An 18,529-nucleotide genomic window follows, 5' to 3' on the forward strand; every position below is an offset into this window, starting at 1 on the left:
TTATACAGTGACCAATAGGAGGAGCTCACTACATACAGATTTATACAGCGGCCACTAGGAGGAGCTCACTACATACAGATTTATACAGTGACCAATAGGAGGAGCTCACTACATACAGATTTCTACAGCCACCACTAGGAGGAGCTCACTACATACAGATTTATACAGCCATCACTAGAAGGAGCTCACTACATACAGATTTATACAGCGACCGCTAGGAGGAGCTCACTACATACAGATTTATACAGCCATCACTAGAAGGAGCTCACTACATACAGATTTATACAGCGGCCACTAGGAGGAGCTCACTACATACAGATTTATACAGTGACCAATAGGAGGAGCTCACTACATACAGATTTCTACAGCGGCCACTAGGAGGAGCTCACTACATACAGATTTATACAGCGGCCACTAGGAGGAGCTCACTACATACAGATTTATACAGTGACCAATAGGAGGAGCTCACTACATACAGATTTCTACAGCCACCACTAGGAGGAGCTCACTACATACAGATTTATACAGCCATCACTAGAAGGAGCTCACTACATACAGATTTATACAGCGACCGCTAGGAGGAGCTCACTACATACAGATTTATACAGCCATCACTAGAAGGAGCTCACTACATACAGATTTATACAGCGGCCACTAGGAGGAGCTCACTACATACAGATTTATACAGTGACCACTAGGAGGAGCTCACTACATACAGATTTATACAGCCATCACTAGAAGGAGCTCACTACATACAGATTTATACAGCGACCGCTAGGAGGAGCTCACTACATACAGATTTATACAGCCATCACTAGAAGGAGCTCACTACATACAGATTTATACAGCGGCCACTAGGAGGAGCTCACTACATACAGATTTATACAGTGACCAATAGGAGGAGCTCACTACATACAGATTTATACAGCGGCCACTAGGAGGAGCTCACTACATACAGATTTATACAGCGGCCACTAGGAGGAGCTCACTACATACAGATTTATACAGTGACCAATAGGAGGAGCTCACTACATACAGATTTATACAGCGGCCACTAGGAGGAGCTCACTACATACAGATTTATACAGTGACCAATAGGAGGAGCTCACTACATACAGATTTCTACAGCCACCACTAGGAGGAGCTCACTACATACAGATTTATACAGCCATCACTAGAAGGAGCTCACTACATACAGATTTATACAGCGACCGCTAGGAGGAGCTCACTACATACAGATTTATACAGCCATCACTAGAAGGAGCTCACTACATACAGATTTATACAGCGGCCACTAGGAGGAGCTCACTACATACAGATTTATACAGTGACCAATAGGAGGAGCTCACTACATACAGATTTCTACAGCCACCACTAGGAGGAGCTCACTACATACAGATTTATACAGTGACCACTAGGAGGAGCTCAGTACATACAGATTTCTACAGCCACAATTAGAAGGACCTCACTACATACAGATTTATACAGTCACCACTATACAGTCGCCACTTGGGGGAAATCACTACATACAGATTTATACAGTCACCACTATACAGTCGCCACTAGGGGGAGATCACTACATACAGATTTATACAGTCACCACTATAGCCAAACTCTTGTCTTGTCAAGGCCAAATATTACTCAGCATTTCCACAAACAAGGATGTCATGGAGACACAGCTAATAACCACAAGAATATGTTCAAAATTCAGTTTTAAACCTAAGAAAGTAATTTAACTGTTTATTTCACACTCTTCATCTAAAAACCCCCAGATGATCCATGATGTAATGCCCTTTGAAGGCTCATTTTCATGCACGTGGTGGAGTCATCCTTGCGCATCCCGTCCATGATTGTGGAGTGATGGAAGCTCCTGAGGCATTTCTGTGTATCGAATGGTGAACATGGCCTGTGCTCGCTCATGTGTGCCTGCACCAGGCAGGGTGTGTATACATATGTGCCCATCTTACAGTAACCTCACTGATTAAAGTGGCAGGTGCCGGATGCAGCCGGCCGTGGACATTAAATAATTCACATCCTCATTGTTTCCTTATGCAAGTGGACAGGACAGAAATGCAGATTGTGCTCCATTGAGTCAGGGCTTTCTCTATAAACTGCTGAATAATGTTCACCTGTCACCTCATATCAAGAACAGGGGAAAATGACTGATGGATCGAGGAATTCTCCTCTATTAGCCTGTGCGGTGACATAAGTGAGCAGGTCACTACCAACATAGGAGCCATACTCTGATCTGCTGAAATACTCTGTGCTGCTGGGGCCCTGTTCTTTCCTTTATGTATTCTTCAGTTTCTAACCCTCCAAAAGATCAGCACACACCTCTCCTGAAACACTCTGTGCTGTTAGTTGACCCCGCTTCTTCATCTGTGTCCTCGCCATTACATCCTCATATCAGAGCACTACCCCCATCATTCTCTTACCCTGGCGAGTTCTTCTCCAGCAGTGACGACCTCTCAATGTCACGTTAGTCGGTGCATTTAACCAATTCACAATCTGTCCTTCCAGTAAAGCTTATAAAATTTACATCTAAGCTGTGGGGCCTCTCATTGCAGATCAAACACTGAAAAAATTACTAATTCCTGCGCCGTCTCCCCAACTCCTCGTTAATTTATAATCTGGATGATATATCAAAGGATCCTTGGTGGAGATGGGCTGCTCGGTGCACGCAGGACTGGAGACTGAGCACCTTGTCAGAGTCACCACTCCTGGGGCCTCCACCAAAGTGATGTCATGTGCCACCGCCTGCTGCTGGGAGTTGTATACACCATGGAAAGGGGTTACAAATATATGTGTGTGAGGGTGTTACATTATGAGGATTGCATGCATTGCCTATAGCACCTCAGCGGAGGCATAAGTAGAGGCTGATGGGCCCAGGTGCAAGATTTGGACTGGAGCACCCCCCATCCTGAATGCATTTTATATATATCTACATATGTGCCCTCCATCCTAGTATATATGTGCCTCATCCTGGTATATACAGGTGCTTCTCACTCAATTAGAATATCATCAAAAAGTTAATTTATTTCAGTTCTTCAATACAAAAAGTGAAATTCATATATAGAGTCATTACAAACAGAGTGATCTATTTCACGTGTTTATTTCTCTTAATGTTGATGACTGTAGCTTACAGCCAATGAAAACCCAAAAGTTATTATCCAAGTAAATTAGAATAATTAACAAAAAACACCTGCAAATGCTTCCTAAGCATTTTAAAAAAAGGTCCCTTAGTCTGTTTCAGTAGCTCCACAATCATGGGGAAGACTGCTGACTTGTCACATGTCCAGAAGGCAGTCATTGACACCCTCCACAAGGAGGGTAAGCCACAAAAGGTCATTGCTAAAGAAGCCGGCTGGTCACAGAATGCTGCATCCAAGCATATTAATGGAAAACTGAGTGTAAGGAAAAATGTGATAGAAAAAGGTGCACAAGGAACCGGGATAACCGCAGCCTTGAAAGGATTGTTAAGAAAAGGCCATTCACAAATTTTGGGAAGATTCACAAGGAGTGGACTGCTGCTGGAGTCATTGCTTCAAGAACCACCACACACAGACGTATCCAGGACCTGGGCTACAAGTGTCACATTCCTTGTGTCAGGCCACTCGTGACCAATAGACAACTCCAGAAGCATCTTACCTGGGCCAAGGAGACAAAGAACTGGACTGTTGCTCAGTGGTCCAAGGTGTTGTTTTCAGATGAAAGTACATTTTGCATTTCATTTGGAAATCAAGGTCCCAGAGTCTGGCGGAAGAGTGGAGAGGCCACAATCCAAGCTGCTGGAGGTCTAGTGTGAAGTTTCCACAATCAGTGATGGTTTCCGGAGCCATGTCTTCTGCTGGTGTAGGTCCACTGTGCTTCATCAAGAACAAAGTCAGCGCAGCCGTCTACCAGGAAATTTTAGAGCACTTCATGCTTCCCTCTGCCGAGAAGCTTTTTGGAGATGGAAATGTCATTCTCCAGCAGGATTTGGCACCTGTCCACACTGCCAAAAGCACCAATACCTGGTTTACAAACAGCAGTATCACTGTGCTTGATTGGCCAGCAAACTCGCCTGACCTTAACCCCATAGAGAATCTGTGGGGTATTGTCAAGAGGAAGATGAGACACCAGACCCAACAATGCAGAAAAGCTGAAGGCTGCTATCAAAGCAACCTGGGCTTCCATAACACCTCAGCAGTGCCACAGGCTAATCGCCTCCATGTCACACCGCATTGATGCAGTAATTGATACAAAATTGATACACTTCAGTAGGCCAACATTTCGGATTTTAAAATAATTTTTCAAGCTGGTGTTATAAAGTATTCTAATTTACTGAGATAATGACTTTTGGGTTTTCATTTACAATAAAGGCCCCTTCACATTAAGCGACGCTGCAGCGATACCGACAACGATCCGGATCGCTGCAGCGTCGCTGTTTGGTCGCTGGAGAGCTGTCACACAGACCGCTCTCCAGCGACCAACGATGCCGGTAACCAGGGTAAACATCGGGTAACTAAGCGCAGGGCCGCGCTTAGTAACCCGATGTTTACCCTGGTTACCTTCCTAAAAGTAAAAAAAACAAACACTACATACTTACCTACCGCTGTCTGTCCTCCAGCGCTGTGCTCTGCACTCCTCCTGTACTGTCTGTGTGAGCACAGCGGCCGGAAAGCAGAGCGGTGACGTCACCGCTCTGCTTTCCGGCTGACGGACGCTCACAGCCAGTACAGGAGGAGTGCAGAGCACAGCGCCGGGGACAGACAGCGGTAGGTAAGTATGTACTGTTTGTTTGTTTTTTACTTTTAGGATGGTAACCAGGGTAAACATCGGGTTACTAAGCGCGGCCCTGCGCTTAGTTACCCGATGTTTACCCTGGTTACCAGTGAAGACATCGCTGGATCGGTGTCACACACGCCGATCCAGCGATGTCCACGGGAGATCCAGCGACGAAATAAAGTTCTGGACTTTCTTCAGCGACCAACGATCTCCCAGCAGGGGCCTGATCGTTGGTCGCTGTCACACATAACGATTTTATTAACGATATCGTTGCTACGTCACAAAAAGCAACGATATCGTTAACAATATCGTTATGTGTGAAGGTACCTTAAGCCATAATCAGGGCTGCCACTAGGAATTTAGGGGCCCCATACTGGCAAAATTTTCAGGGCCCCCTTGAGACTCTGCCCAGGATCCACCCCAGCCCCGCCTCCACCCCTCGAACCTTCCACGGTTCCCTTCACCATATCACATACATAGCCAGCAGCTTTGGTTTTGGCCAAAAGATTTTTTAAGCCGCTACCACAAGGTAGAATCTTTTGGCCAGGCACTACTCTACTCTAACCTATTAAACATTTGTTAAAAAATGCAATACAATTTAGGTATATTCTTTTTTTTTTTTTAATTTAAATAGATTTTTATTAACAATATAAAAAAAAAGGAGAACAACAGAATGCCATTTACATTGCATTATATCAGATACACATTTTCTTACTTTAATAAACCCCAACATTACCCCAACTACCCCCCTCCCCCATAAGACAGCTCAGTCTCAATCTCCACCCCACCGAGGCATTATCTGCCTCTTGTAATTTATCCTCTTCCAGGTCTTAGGAAACACGACGCCTATACTCCTCAATCCAAATCAAGCCAAGGAGACCATATTTTATTAAAGAGTTCTATTTTCCCCCTTTTACTGTACACCCCCTTTTCCAATTTTAGACCATGTTGAACATATTGGAGAAATTCCCTTCTCACAGGTGGTTCCGCGTTTATCCAGTTTCGTGCTATTACTTTCCTGGCCATGTAGAGTAGCCTAGCAATTGCAATCTTCCAAGTATTGTCAACTCCAATTTCTTCCACATATCCCAGCACACATACTATCGGGTCTCTAACAACTCTGCACTTATACGCTGCTTCAACTCGGCTCAAAACCACCACCCAAAAGGCAGCCAGTCTCGGACACGTCCACATCATGTGATATATTCCTGCCTTCTCACTCGCACACCTCGGACACCCAGAATTGGCACGCAATCCCGCTTTGTATAACACTTCCGGAGATTTATATACCCTATGCAAAATGTATAGCTGCGAGAGCCTATATGGTTCACTCAAGGATAGTCGCGGAACCCACTCCATCACCGATTCCCAGGTTTCATTTTCCATCGGCCCCACTTCTCTCTCCCACTTAGCTCTCGCCTTTATAGGGAAATCTAGCAGAAATGTGTGCATAAGGTCCTTATACAGAGTGGAAATAACTCCCCTTGTAGTACCCTCACCACACACATACTCCAACACTATATCATCTTGAACCCTGATATCAGCCTTCTTATTCTGAGCTCTAAAGGCATGTCTCATCTGCGCATACTGATATTCCCCTGTGGATCGCAAACCAAATTCTTCCTGCAATTGGGAAAAGGACTTCAGCTCCTGCTGCTGGATTATCTGGTGAACAAAGCAAATTCCCTTATTCTGCCATTCCATCAATCCTCCCAGGGCCTCAAAATCCTTTAAGTTGTGGTTAGACCATATCGGTGTGAATTTAGTCAACCCTGTAACCCCACGAATCTGCCTTAATCTATTCCATAATTTACGAATCAGGAACAGGGTTGGGTATATTTTCCCCAGCGCGCCCAATGAGCCATCCTCCAAACACCTGGCCATCGGTCGTCGGTCCGTCACCTCTTCCAATAGCTGTTGTACTGCACTGGATGACGCCCCTCGCGCCCAGCCCTTCAAATGCTGGCTCTGGGCCGCAAGGAAGTATATTTCCGGGTTGGGCAAAGCCAAACCACCATCTTCCTTGGGTCGTTGAAGCGTCTCCAAGCTAATACGTGGATATTGTCTACCCCATATCAAACTTCTAAAGAGGGCATTAATCTGCCTGAACTTCCCCCGAGGGATCCAAATTGGTGCGTTATGCAGAACATAAAGAATTTTGGGCATAAGGACCATTTTAATAAGGTTTACCCTACCGACGACCGATAGATGTAGCTTATTCCAGGCGTCTACCTTTGCCTTGAGTACCCCCATAACAGGAGTCAAATTTCTTTGCAGAAACTCCGCCACCGGCACCGAAATCCATATTCCAAGATATTTAAATTGGGAAACCACCTTCAGCCTCTCATCCCCAACATCCTCACTCACATTCTCTCCTACGTCATCCACTCTAAAAAGAACCGTCTTATCCCAATTAATTGTTAGTCCCGACACAGTACCAAATCTCTCAACAATTTCAACGGCCCCTCTTAGTGAATTGTCTGGATCCTCCAGGAACAGCAAAACATCATCCGCATATAACGCTATTTTTTCCTCTACTTTGCCATACCTAAACCCAGGGACCCCATCCGACTGCCGAATCTTAGCAGCAAGAGGTTCTACAGCCAACGCGAACAGGAGGGGTGAAAGCGGGCATCCCTGCCTAGTACCCCTAGCCAGCCCTATAGGACGAGATAGCTCCCCATTTACTCTAATTCTGGCGGATGGTAATGAGTACAACAGCTGTATCCAGGCCACAAACTGCGGGCCAAACCCCATACATTCCAGCACCTGCCAGAGGTTCCCCCATTCGACGCTGTCAAACGCCTTGTGTGCATCTAGCGATACAATCACTCTTCGACCACAGTTATCAGACTCTACCTGCAAATTTACATATAACCTCCGCAAATTGATCGCCGTTGATCTATCCGGCATAAAGCCAGATTGGTCCGAATGCACCAGACTCGCAATAACACTAGAGAGGCGGAGAGCCAACACCTTGGCCAGAAGCTTGACATCAATTGTTAGTAAAGAAATTGGGCGGTACGACTCCGGTTTCCCCAAGTCCTTATCCTCCTTTGGAATGACCACTATTATGGCCTCTCTCATAGAGGCTGGCAAGCGCCCACAAGACCTAGCTTCCTCCAATACCATTTTTAATCTAGGAATCAACACTTCTGCCAACCCTTTATAGATCTCAGCGGGTAACCCATCGACCCCAGGCGCCTTCCCATTGGCCATAGACATCAATGCCCGACTCAATTCCTCCTCAGTGATAGGGGCCTCAAGGCTCTCCCTATCTGCCTCACTCAGTCTCGGCAAATCCAGACCTTCCAAGAAAGTCAGTGCATCCTCGACCGATTCACCAACCCGAGAGGAATACAAATCTGCATAGAAGTCCGCAAAGGCTCTCAAAATTTCAGGTGTTTCCGTTATTTTACCTCCACTAGCAGAATCCAAAGAGTGTATATATGAAGAACCTCTCTGAGCAGCAGCCACTACCGACAGCATATGTCCCACTGTTTCTCCCTCCTGATAGAACAATACCCTTTGGAAATCTCGTTTCCTCTCAGCTTTGCCTAGCAGAATTTTTTCCAAATGATTTTGTGCGTTTTTCATTCTTCTCTCTGCCTCAGGGGTTCCCAGTGTGGCCATCCCATCCTCTGCTTCCTTCAACTCCTCAACTGCCGCTTTTTCTACCTCTCTCGTCCTCCGCTTACACCTACTAATGTCCCTAAACAGTAGTCCCCTCAGGTACGCCTTCATTGCATCCCAAATTGTAAGAGCGTCGGCGCTTCCATCATTTAAGAGAAAGATTTCCGCCACCTCCCGTCCTATACTTTCCAACTCAATACTCTGTAACCAATTAGGATGAATCTTCCATTCTCTCCCACTTAGCGAGCGAGCCCCCTCCAATCTAACCTCTACTTCAATTGGACTATGGTCCGACAAGGCCCTTGGCAGATATCTCACCTCCCCAACCAATGTGTCCAAAATCCTGTTACCCAGAGCCATATCAATCCTAGAGAGTGTGGCATGTGCCGGTGAATAACATGAGTACCCTCTCTCCCCCACATGTCTAACCCTCCACAGATCAATCAAACCTATCTCCTGTATATAGGTGCCAAATGTTATGTGTCCCTCCGACCTATTCTGAGTATTTTTATTTTTATCCCAATATTCATCACAGATGTTATTTAGATCTCCGATAATTATTAACGGTGTCTGTCCCCATTTTTCCACTCGCTCCATTACTTCTCTAATCTTCCTGCTAGAGTAGGGAGGCGGAATATACATCGCGGCAACACACAGCATCACTCCATACAGTATACACCGTAATAGTACATACTGTCCCTCCACGTCCACATATACCTTCACCTCCTCATACTGAACTCCCGCTGGAACCAAGATTGAGACTCCTCTTGCATACGTGGAGAAGGTAGAATGATATCCCCTCTGGATCCATCGTCTATTCAAAACATCCACTTTTTCCCTTACCAAATGCGTCTCCAGCAAGCATATCATTGAGGCCCTTTGGTCTCTTGCATATTGCAAACACGCAGCACGTCTAGATTTCTCCCCTAGGCCTCTCACATTCCAGCACAAAATCTTAAAACGGGTCCCCATCACTTGGCTCATCTTCACTATAAGTATCATCAATTTTGAGCTCAGGCTGTCTAACTACCCTCCCCCCACCCCCTCCCAACTCCCCCTCCCACCCTTCCCCCCTCACATCTAACCATTCCACCTCTTTCCAAGAGTGGGGCATCATCGCCCATAGCGAACACTCCGTTTGGCATTACCTTCCCAACCCTCCTCCCACCACTGTACATAACAGGATTTCAGACATTTTGAAAAATAACGTTCTCAAAACATTTTAACTTAGAATTATTTGCACACACAAGAAGTCTGCATAAACTTAAAATATGTCGCAAACCCTTCCTCCCCCTTTCCCAGCAGCCATTACACCATCCCTTTCCCTTCTTCCCCCCCCAAACCCCTTGGCTTGTCAATCACATGACTCTTTTCCAACTGACAGATAAGTAAACAACTTCAGACTCTTCCCACAGTTTCAGTCTCCTTTTCCTTTAAGCTTTTTAGCATTAATATCGATCCACTGGGTAGCGTCCTCCGGCTTCTGGAAAAAATGAATTTTATCAAACGCCACCACCCTCAGTCTTGCTGGGAACATCATGGAATACTGCACACCCAATTCCCTCAGCCGTCTCTTGATACCCGTGAACATCATCCGTTGTTTCTGCACCAGAGTAGAATAGTCTGGGTATATAGCAATCTTTTGACCTTCAACTGTCAGATCCGTCATGTCTCTGGCCTTCCTCAGGATAATGTCTCTGTCTCTATAGTTTAGAATTTTGGCGAGCATGGTACGGGGATTCGCTCCAGGGACAGGTGGTTTCGGCGGGACCCTATGCGCTCTTTCTACCGCGAACACTTTTGTTAGCGCCATATCTCCAAATGTCTCTAACAGCCATTTTTCAATATATTCCGTTGGATTCCTCCCTTCAGCTTTTTCAGGGATGCCCACTATGCGAATATTATTTCTTCTGGACCTGTTCTCAAGGTCCTCATTTTTCGCAGCCAATTCAGCTATTGCTTGAGTGAACTTTTTCTCTGCTTTTTGCAGCTGCACTATATGGTCTTCTGCAGTGCTCACTCTCTCCTCTACCTCCCCCACACGTTTGTCAATCTTCTGCATGGCTGCGTTTATCTGGGCTGTGTCCCCCTTAACCTCCTGTATCTGTATGGTCAGAGATTGTTTACATGAAGAGACTAGCGCAAAAACGTCTCTTAGGGTAGGCTCAGCTTCTGGCGCCATTTCCTCGGGTCCCCCTTCTGCCACCGCCATTTTACTCTCCTTTCTCCCCTGTTGTACCTCATGTTCTCCTGCTGGGCTCTCCTCCTCCTCCTCCTCTTCGGTATCAGCTCCGGCTCCCTCCTCTGCGGCCTCCGCTCTCGCAAACTGCTGGAGCTTTGCCGCTACCTCCATGCGCTTTCTGCATGCGGCGTTCTCCTTGTCTGCCTTTTCCCTCAAGTCGGCGCCATCTTGGATTGCGCCTGCATCCCCGGCTCCCGCGTCCTTCTGCCGTCTCCTGGTCATGTTCGTCGGTTCCAGCGCTACCGAACAGCACCGCCGGCCTCTCCAAGTCTCCCCGCAGCCAGTAAGCCCCCGCAGGGACCAAACAGCAGCGGCTCTGCAGGATTTTACAATATACAGCGGCGGGAGCTCACAGCCGCACGTCCGCTCACATGGACTCTCAGGCCACGCCCCCCAATTTAGGTATATTCTTATTTATTTTTCAATTTTTAAAATGACCAATAATATCACATACAAGGGACAAATACCATCGCACCATGACCAGATCACATATTACCACCACAGTGGCCGGATAATATCATACAACAGACAAATACCACCGCACCATGACCAGACCACATATTACTACCACATAGTGACCAAATAATAGCATATACAAAGGGACAAATACCATCACACCATGACCGGACAACATATTACCACTACATAGTGACCAAATAACAGCACATACAAGGAACAAATACTGGCACACCATGGCCAGACAACATATTACCACCACATAGTGACTGAATACTACAATACTGATCATTAATAGAAAATCACAATTCTAATATCACCATAAGTGCCATTATACACAGGAGATCTGTACATAGTATGCAGTGTCCTGGTACAGGTAATACAGTGATTACCGGTGACATTATACACAGGAGCACTGTATACAATATCAGTGTACAGGTTATACAGTGATCAATGACATTATACACAGGAGCTCTGTATATAGTGTCATTGTAAAGGTAATACAGTGATCACCAGAGACATTGTACACAGGACCTCTGTATATAGTATACAGTGTATAGTGTCAGTGTATAGGTATCACACTGACTCACCAGTGACATCTCTAGGTGAAGTCCTTCATCTTCACTTTTCATCTTCATCCAGCACAGACCGCCATCACTTATCCCAGCCATGGCTTGTCTCTGCAGGAAATAACAGTTATCTAGAGCACCGCTTGCAGAACACATTGCTTAATTTTTCCCCAACTTCTACACTACACCAGATAAAGAAAAAGTCGACATAGGGTCGCTCTGCACAGTATCAGGACCGCCCCCCAATTTAAAACAGTATCCTAAAAAAATAAATAAATGCATCACTGCAGTATTAATATCCCTTAATTAGCCCCTGTGATAATAATATCCTCTATCCTGGCCCCCATGTGTCTCATTCCTGGCTCTAGCCATAAGTTTTCCCATCCTGCCCTCATGAATATCCATTCTGCCCCTCATGTGATGTCCCATCCTGCCCCCCTGTGTCTCCATCCTGCCCCCTGTCTCCATTCTGCCCCATGTCTCCATTCTGCCCCGGTTTGCAGCTTTCAATAAAAATAAAAAAACTTTCTCCTTACCTGGTCGCGGTCCAGTGCCGATGTTCCACCTTAGGCATTTCAAGCACATACTTGTCGGCGAATGACAATGACGTTATACAGCGGCGAGGTGCGCGCTGATGTCAGATGCCAGGTTCCGATTGGCTGGCGGCTTTTAACTATTATAACTTTAACTATTTTATCTCTGATGCAGGTTCAGTTTCTGCACCGGCAGAATCCTGCCGCTGGGGGCCTATGAGCAGAAGAGACGGGACCCAATGCGGGCCCCCTCTACTCATCTGGCCCCATACGCCAGTCAGGGCAGTAATGCCCTGATGACGGCACTGGCCATAATCATCAACGTTAACAGAAATAAACATTTGAAATCGATCACTCTGTTTGTAATGACACTAGTAAGAAACACTTGTATGTCCCCCGTTCTGCTGCTGTGCTTTAATGTATAGAAAAAAATAAATGACTATACTCACGAAGGGCTCCATAGCAGAACTATAATGCACTCGCCATAGTCCTCATGTAATATACTACTCAGCCCATTGTTATCCATGTACTAGTGTGGCCAATTATTTATAAATATATATTCACCTTCCCTTCGCTCCCCCGCCGCGCACATCCTCTCCTGAAGCCGGCAGCTAAGTTCAGTGTGCAACGGGAGCACATGATGTCACTGCTATGTGCTCCTGGTCACATGCACGCCTACGTTAACTGCTGCCTTCTGGTTGGCCGGCAGTGAGTATTATGTCTCACAGACCAATGTGTCTGTGCGGGGCAATACACTTCAGTTGCATGTGCAATGACTCACATCTAATTGAAGTTTTTGCTGGTTTCGGTGGGCTCCTGACCCTGCGATTGCGGTCATTACGCCACTGCACCTCAGTATACAGCTCCTTCATGCAGACATACTTAATGAGATTCTGCCTGCAGGAACCACTAGGGGGAGCTCCCTATACACAGAGATATGTTATAAAATTTTGTCTCTCTGCAGCCACCACTAGGGGGAGCTCTCTGTATACAGAGATACATGACAAGATTCTGTCTGCAGTCACCACTAGGGGGAGCTCCCTGTATACAGAGATACATGATAAGATTCTGTCTGCAGTCACCACTAGGGGGAGCTCCCTGTATACAGAGATACATGATAAGATTCTGTCTGCAGTCACCACTAGGGGGAGCTCCCTGTATACAGAGATACATGATAAGATTCTATCTGCAGCCACCACTAGGGGGAGCTCCCTGTATAGCAAAGAAGAAAAAAAGCCAGCTCACCAAGTAGCCACCGCAGGAGCACGGAACCCAACGCTGATCCACGCAGTCATCTCCTGAAGAAAAGAAAAAATCGTTCCAGCTCCAAATAGTAAAATCCAAATTCCAACTTTATTAAACCAATATAAAAACAACGGTGGACATATGCTCTACATGTGCATATCAGGACACGAGCTCGTGTCCTGATATGCACATGTAGAGTATATGTCCACCGTTGTTTTTATATTGGTTTAATAAAGTTGGAATTTGGATTTTACTATTTGGAGCTGGAACGATTTTTTCTTTTCTTCAGGAGCTCCCTGTATACAGAGATACATGATAAGATTCTGTCTGAAGCCACCACTAGGGGGCGCTCCCTGTACACAGAGATATGTTATAAAGTTCTGTCTGTCTGTAGGCACCACTAGGGGGAGCTCTTTGAATATAGAAGATGTGTAAGCCTGTGATTCTCCTATGAAGTTTTGGGCCCAAAACACAGTAATCTTAAAGGACAGTGTGGAGGGATGGAACATGTTGTACATTGTGGTTGGTGTCATTGTTAGTTTTCTGCCTGGAGCATTTATTCGCCATCTGTTTCCTGACCGGATGATCTTGCAGCATCTTGCTTGATGGCCGCCTATCAATATTCACATGACTGTTCCCTGTTCACAGGTGTAAATGTAACTTACACGCCAACGCATGTAACTTCCGAGAGGGGGCATTGCAGTGTGAATGTGAGCATAACACCACCGGGCAGGACTGCGGCAGGTGCAAGAAAAGCTTCCGCAACCGATCGTGGCGAGCAGGGTCCTACACACCGCTGCCTCATGGGTCTCCAAACTCATGTAAGTAACAGAGCCAGAGTTCTCTTTCATTACTGTTGTGCAGGATTAGAGAAACATGGCTGCTCTAGTCCAGAAAAGGCGCCACCCTTGTCCACAGGCTGTGTGTGGTATTGCATCTCGGCACTACTTACTTCCACAGAGTTGCATTACGAGTCACAACTTATAGAGAAACCTAAGGATGCCTCCCTGTGCTTCTAGTATAGGGAAACCCCTTTAAAAATGCATGACAGAAATGCTGATACTCTGGTTACTTCTGCTAAAAAACAAAACGAAAGTGGATAAAAAGAGCTCAGAAAGTCATGTGGACCCCAAATGGTAGCAGTGCCGAAAAGTAAAGCCCGTTCTCGCGATAGATGAGGCCCCGCTCTGCTGTCCGTGCATGCTTGGTGCGACCCCCCACAAGGCTGCAGCAAGAACCAGGGCACCAGACCGCCTCCTTTATGTATCTTTATTAATGCAGAAAAATCACAACGTTTCACTGCGCAGAGCCTTTTTTTTTTTTTTATTTTAAATAGATTTTTATTGAAAGCGAATATGAACAATACAATTTATGCATTTTCCAGTATATTACAAAATTTTTACATTTTCTAAACCCCCAACAATCCCAACAAAACCCAAACCTCCCCCTCCCCTGACAGCTCATACCCAGTTATACTTTGTTACCAGTATTGATGGCTCTTTGAGCCATTTGAATCACTTATGTCCGCTTGTTCTTTAGCACTCTCTTCCTTTCAGAGGCCCTCATCCTCCCATTTCCCATACCTACTATCCCAGCTCGAGCCACGGAGACCACATTTTATCAAACGTTTCTATTTTCCCACGTCTTTTGTATACCCCCTTTTCCAAATTGAGACCATGTTTAACATATTTCAGGAATTCACCCCTTGTAGGCGGCTCATCCTTGATCCAGTTCCTTGCTATTACCTTCCTTGCCATATATAATAGCCTAGCTATTGCTATCTTCCAGGTGTTATCCACTCTAATTTCCTCTACATGTCCCAGTATACACACTATCGGATCTCTCGGCACTCTGCATTTATACGCCCCTTCCACACGGCTCATTACCACCAACCAGAAAGCAACCAGTCTTGGACATATCCACATCATGTGGTATATTCCTGCATTCTCAGTCTTACATCTCGGGCATTCAGAGTCCGCACGCAACCCCGCTCTGTACAACACTTCCGGTGATTTATAGACTCTGTGCAAGATGTACAGCTGCGATAGTCTATACGGCTCGCTCAGTGACACTCGTGGAACCCACTCCAACACCGACTCCCAGGTTTCATCCTCCATTGGGCCTAAATCTCTTTCCCATTTCGCTCTCGCTTTTAGAGGGAAGTCTAGTAAATATGCATGTAGAAGGTCCTTATAAAGGGTGGTAATGACTCCCCTTGTGGACCCTTCCCCACATACGTATTCCAGAACTATGTCCTCCTGGATCTCAATACCACCGCCCTTGCTTTGCGCTTTAAAGGCATGTTTCATCTGAGCATATTGATACTCCCCAGTCGGTCTCAATCCAAACTCCCCCTGCAGCTGCGAAAAGGACTTTAATCCTTGTTGTTGAATTATCTGAGCCACCAAGTGGATTCCTTTGGCCTGCCACTCCGCCAGCACTCCAAGAGCCGCAAACTCCACCAAATTATTATTAAGCCATATCGGTGTAAATTTAGTCAGCCCCGTAACCCCCCGAATATGTCGCAGTCTGGTCCATAATTTATGTATCAAAAACATAGTTGGGTATAATTTCCCCAATACTCCCAAGGAGCCATCCTCCAGACACTGCGCCACCGGTCTTCGGTTTGTCACCCTCTCCATCAAGTGTTGTACCGCACTGGTAGACGCTCCCCGCGCCCAGCCCTTCAAATGCTGGCTCTGGGCTGCAAGAAAATATAACTCAGGATTGGGTAAAGCCAATCCTCCATCTTCCTTGGGTCGCTGAAGCGTCTCCAGTCGAATACGTGGGTACCGCCTCCCCCATATCAGGCTTCTAAAAAGAGCATTAATCTGCCGGAATTTCCCACGTGGAATCCAAACTGGCGCATTATGTAGGACGTAAAGTAATTTGGGCATCAGAACCATTTTAATGAGATTAACCCTACCCACCACCGATAGGTGTAATTTATTCCACGCATCCACTTTTGCTTTAAGGGCGCCCATGAGAGGAGTCAAATTCCTATACAAAAACTCTGTAACTGGCATCGAGATCCATATTCCCAGGTATTTGAAAAGGGATGCCACCTTAAGCCGCCCCTCTCCCAATGGCTCACTTCTGCTCTCCTCCACCCCATCCACCTCGAAGAGGACCGATTTATCCCAATTTATCCTCAATCCCGACAAGGCTCCAAATTTCCCAATGATCTCGATAGCCCCATTCAAGGCTTCATCCGGGTCCGCCAGGAACAGTAAGATGTCATCTGCATATAACGCGATACTGCGCAGAGCCTTTATCAAGCCATAAAAAATGCATGTCTTTCTCTGAAAATAGCTTTTAGTCATGGAAGGCAAGGAGCAATAGTGGAAAGTGAAGAGGGGCCCCTGGGACTTTGTCACCCAAGGGTCTGTGTAAACCTGGCGTCGGCCCTGGATCTGGGAGACCGCCATTGGCACCAAGCAAGTGGTATAGGGCCACAACCGCTGGACTCCACCTGTCGGAGCCCCCATATACGTGACTTGGCCATGGCGTCCTCTGCAGATGGCGGATTCTGTGGACGTTCGGGGTCGGTTCTGGGGGTCTTCCAAGTAGACAGCCTCCCCTTCCCCTTTACAAACATCTGCATTTTCAGTGACCACAGTCCCGAGCGCGGCGCAGAGACCCGGGAGTCACCACAGTGGAGGATTTCATAGAGAACAAGCTTGTCAGCAGTCCGCATCCCTTCACAGGACCTGACAAGCCCCGGCCGCTGAGCCTTGTTCTTCTCCGGATTCCTTGTTTTGTAAGTTTTCCTCTCTGTCCTCCGCTTTGCCCTTTCTCTTGGTGAGATGGAACCCCTGACTGGCCGGAGTGCTGGCGTACGTCACACAGTCGTGTATAGAAAACGATAGGCTGGCATATACGGATCCCTACACAAGGCTTTGTGTTTCCATTCCTCTGCTTGCTGGCACAGAATGGGAATCATTTTCTTTACATCCAACTTGATCCGATTGTAACAAACCCTCTGCTGTGGGAAGTGTCCGGCCTGGACTATTCTGTCTGCAGTGATCCACTGTAGCGGCCTGGCAGATTTTCTGGATCCATGCTTGTTGAAGGCCTGTATTAGATCAGTAGTGAAGAAGAGATTTCACATTCACTGGCAGCAAGCAGAGATATTGAAAGTGGTGAAGAATGGAAACACAAAGCAGCCGCAGGTAGGAAGCATAATCTGCAGATTACAAGTGCAGCGAGGGGAAGCCGCCACTAATCGCAGCTCGCACGGAGGGAACGAGGCTGCAGCGCCTGCCCATCTGCCGTGGGGTCATGTGCCGTAGGACGGTACGGTAATGGGGGAGGGTATGATCCCCTACGCTGGATCCTGGAGGTTAGAGTCGGGTGGGGCTCTGTTTTGCCCATCCTCCGGCTCCTCCCATGTCAGTAGATTATTATTATTATTTATTAATATAGCGCCATTTATTCCATGGCGCTTTACATGTGAGGAGGGGTATACATAATAAAACAAGTATAATAATCTTAAACAATACAAGTCACAACTGGTACAGGAGGAATGAGGACCTTGCCCGCGAGGGCTCACAATCTACAAGGGATGGGTGAGGATACAGTAGGTGAGTAGATCACCAGGTGACAACCTGGTCTCTGGGTGCAGAAGTTGTCACGTCCCTGCATGATACATTGGAGCCGATCTTCTATTGTTGGATCTGTTTATTGTGCGTTTTGTGCCTTATTCAACAAGGGGCATGGCTTAGATGGAATGGGGCCGGTTTAAAATGTCGCAACATGCGCTAACATTTTTGGGGACAAAAAAGTGGTGCCAACTAATTTGACGTCTAAAGTTTGACAAGTGTCTACAGATCAAATTTACCCCTCATGACAGGGCTGGACTGGCCATCTGGCAATTCTGGCAAATGCCAGAAGGGCCTGTCTGGTCATGGGCTGCCTTGTCTGCAACGTTGTTAGCATAATCAGTGATCTCAAGACTCCCATATTATTAACTGTTGTGATGGAGCGCAAAGTCACTGACTCCGTCACTTACCCCACCAGGCCACGGGTATCATTAGAAATATTGGTCTTGTAGTAAATCTTTCTTTCCTCCATCCAGGGTAATA

At 46.5% G+C, this 18,529-nt stretch overlaps 1 protein-coding gene across 3 annotated transcripts in view; it reads left to right on the top strand.

The window, feature by feature from the left end:
- The window catches only part of NTNG2 (netrin G2), an 89,986-nt gene that overhangs the window by 37,037 nt on the left and 34,420 nt on the right, over nucleotides 1-18,529 (top strand). For all 3 annotated transcript variants that reach the window (XM_069747576.1, XM_069747577.1, XM_069747575.1), the window contains exon 4: nucleotides 14,094-14,266. In XM_069747576.1, the coding sequence (XP_069603677.1) occupies nucleotides 14,094-14,266 (173 nt within the window). The remainder of the gene's footprint in view (nucleotides 1-14,093; nucleotides 14,267-18,529) is intronic.

This window comes from Ranitomeya imitator, chromosome 2 (assembly GCF_032444005.1).
Source record: "Ranitomeya imitator isolate aRanImi1 chromosome 2, aRanImi1.pri, whole genome shotgun sequence".
Taxonomy (NCBI): domain Eukaryota; kingdom Metazoa; phylum Chordata; class Amphibia; order Anura; family Dendrobatidae; genus Ranitomeya; species Ranitomeya imitator.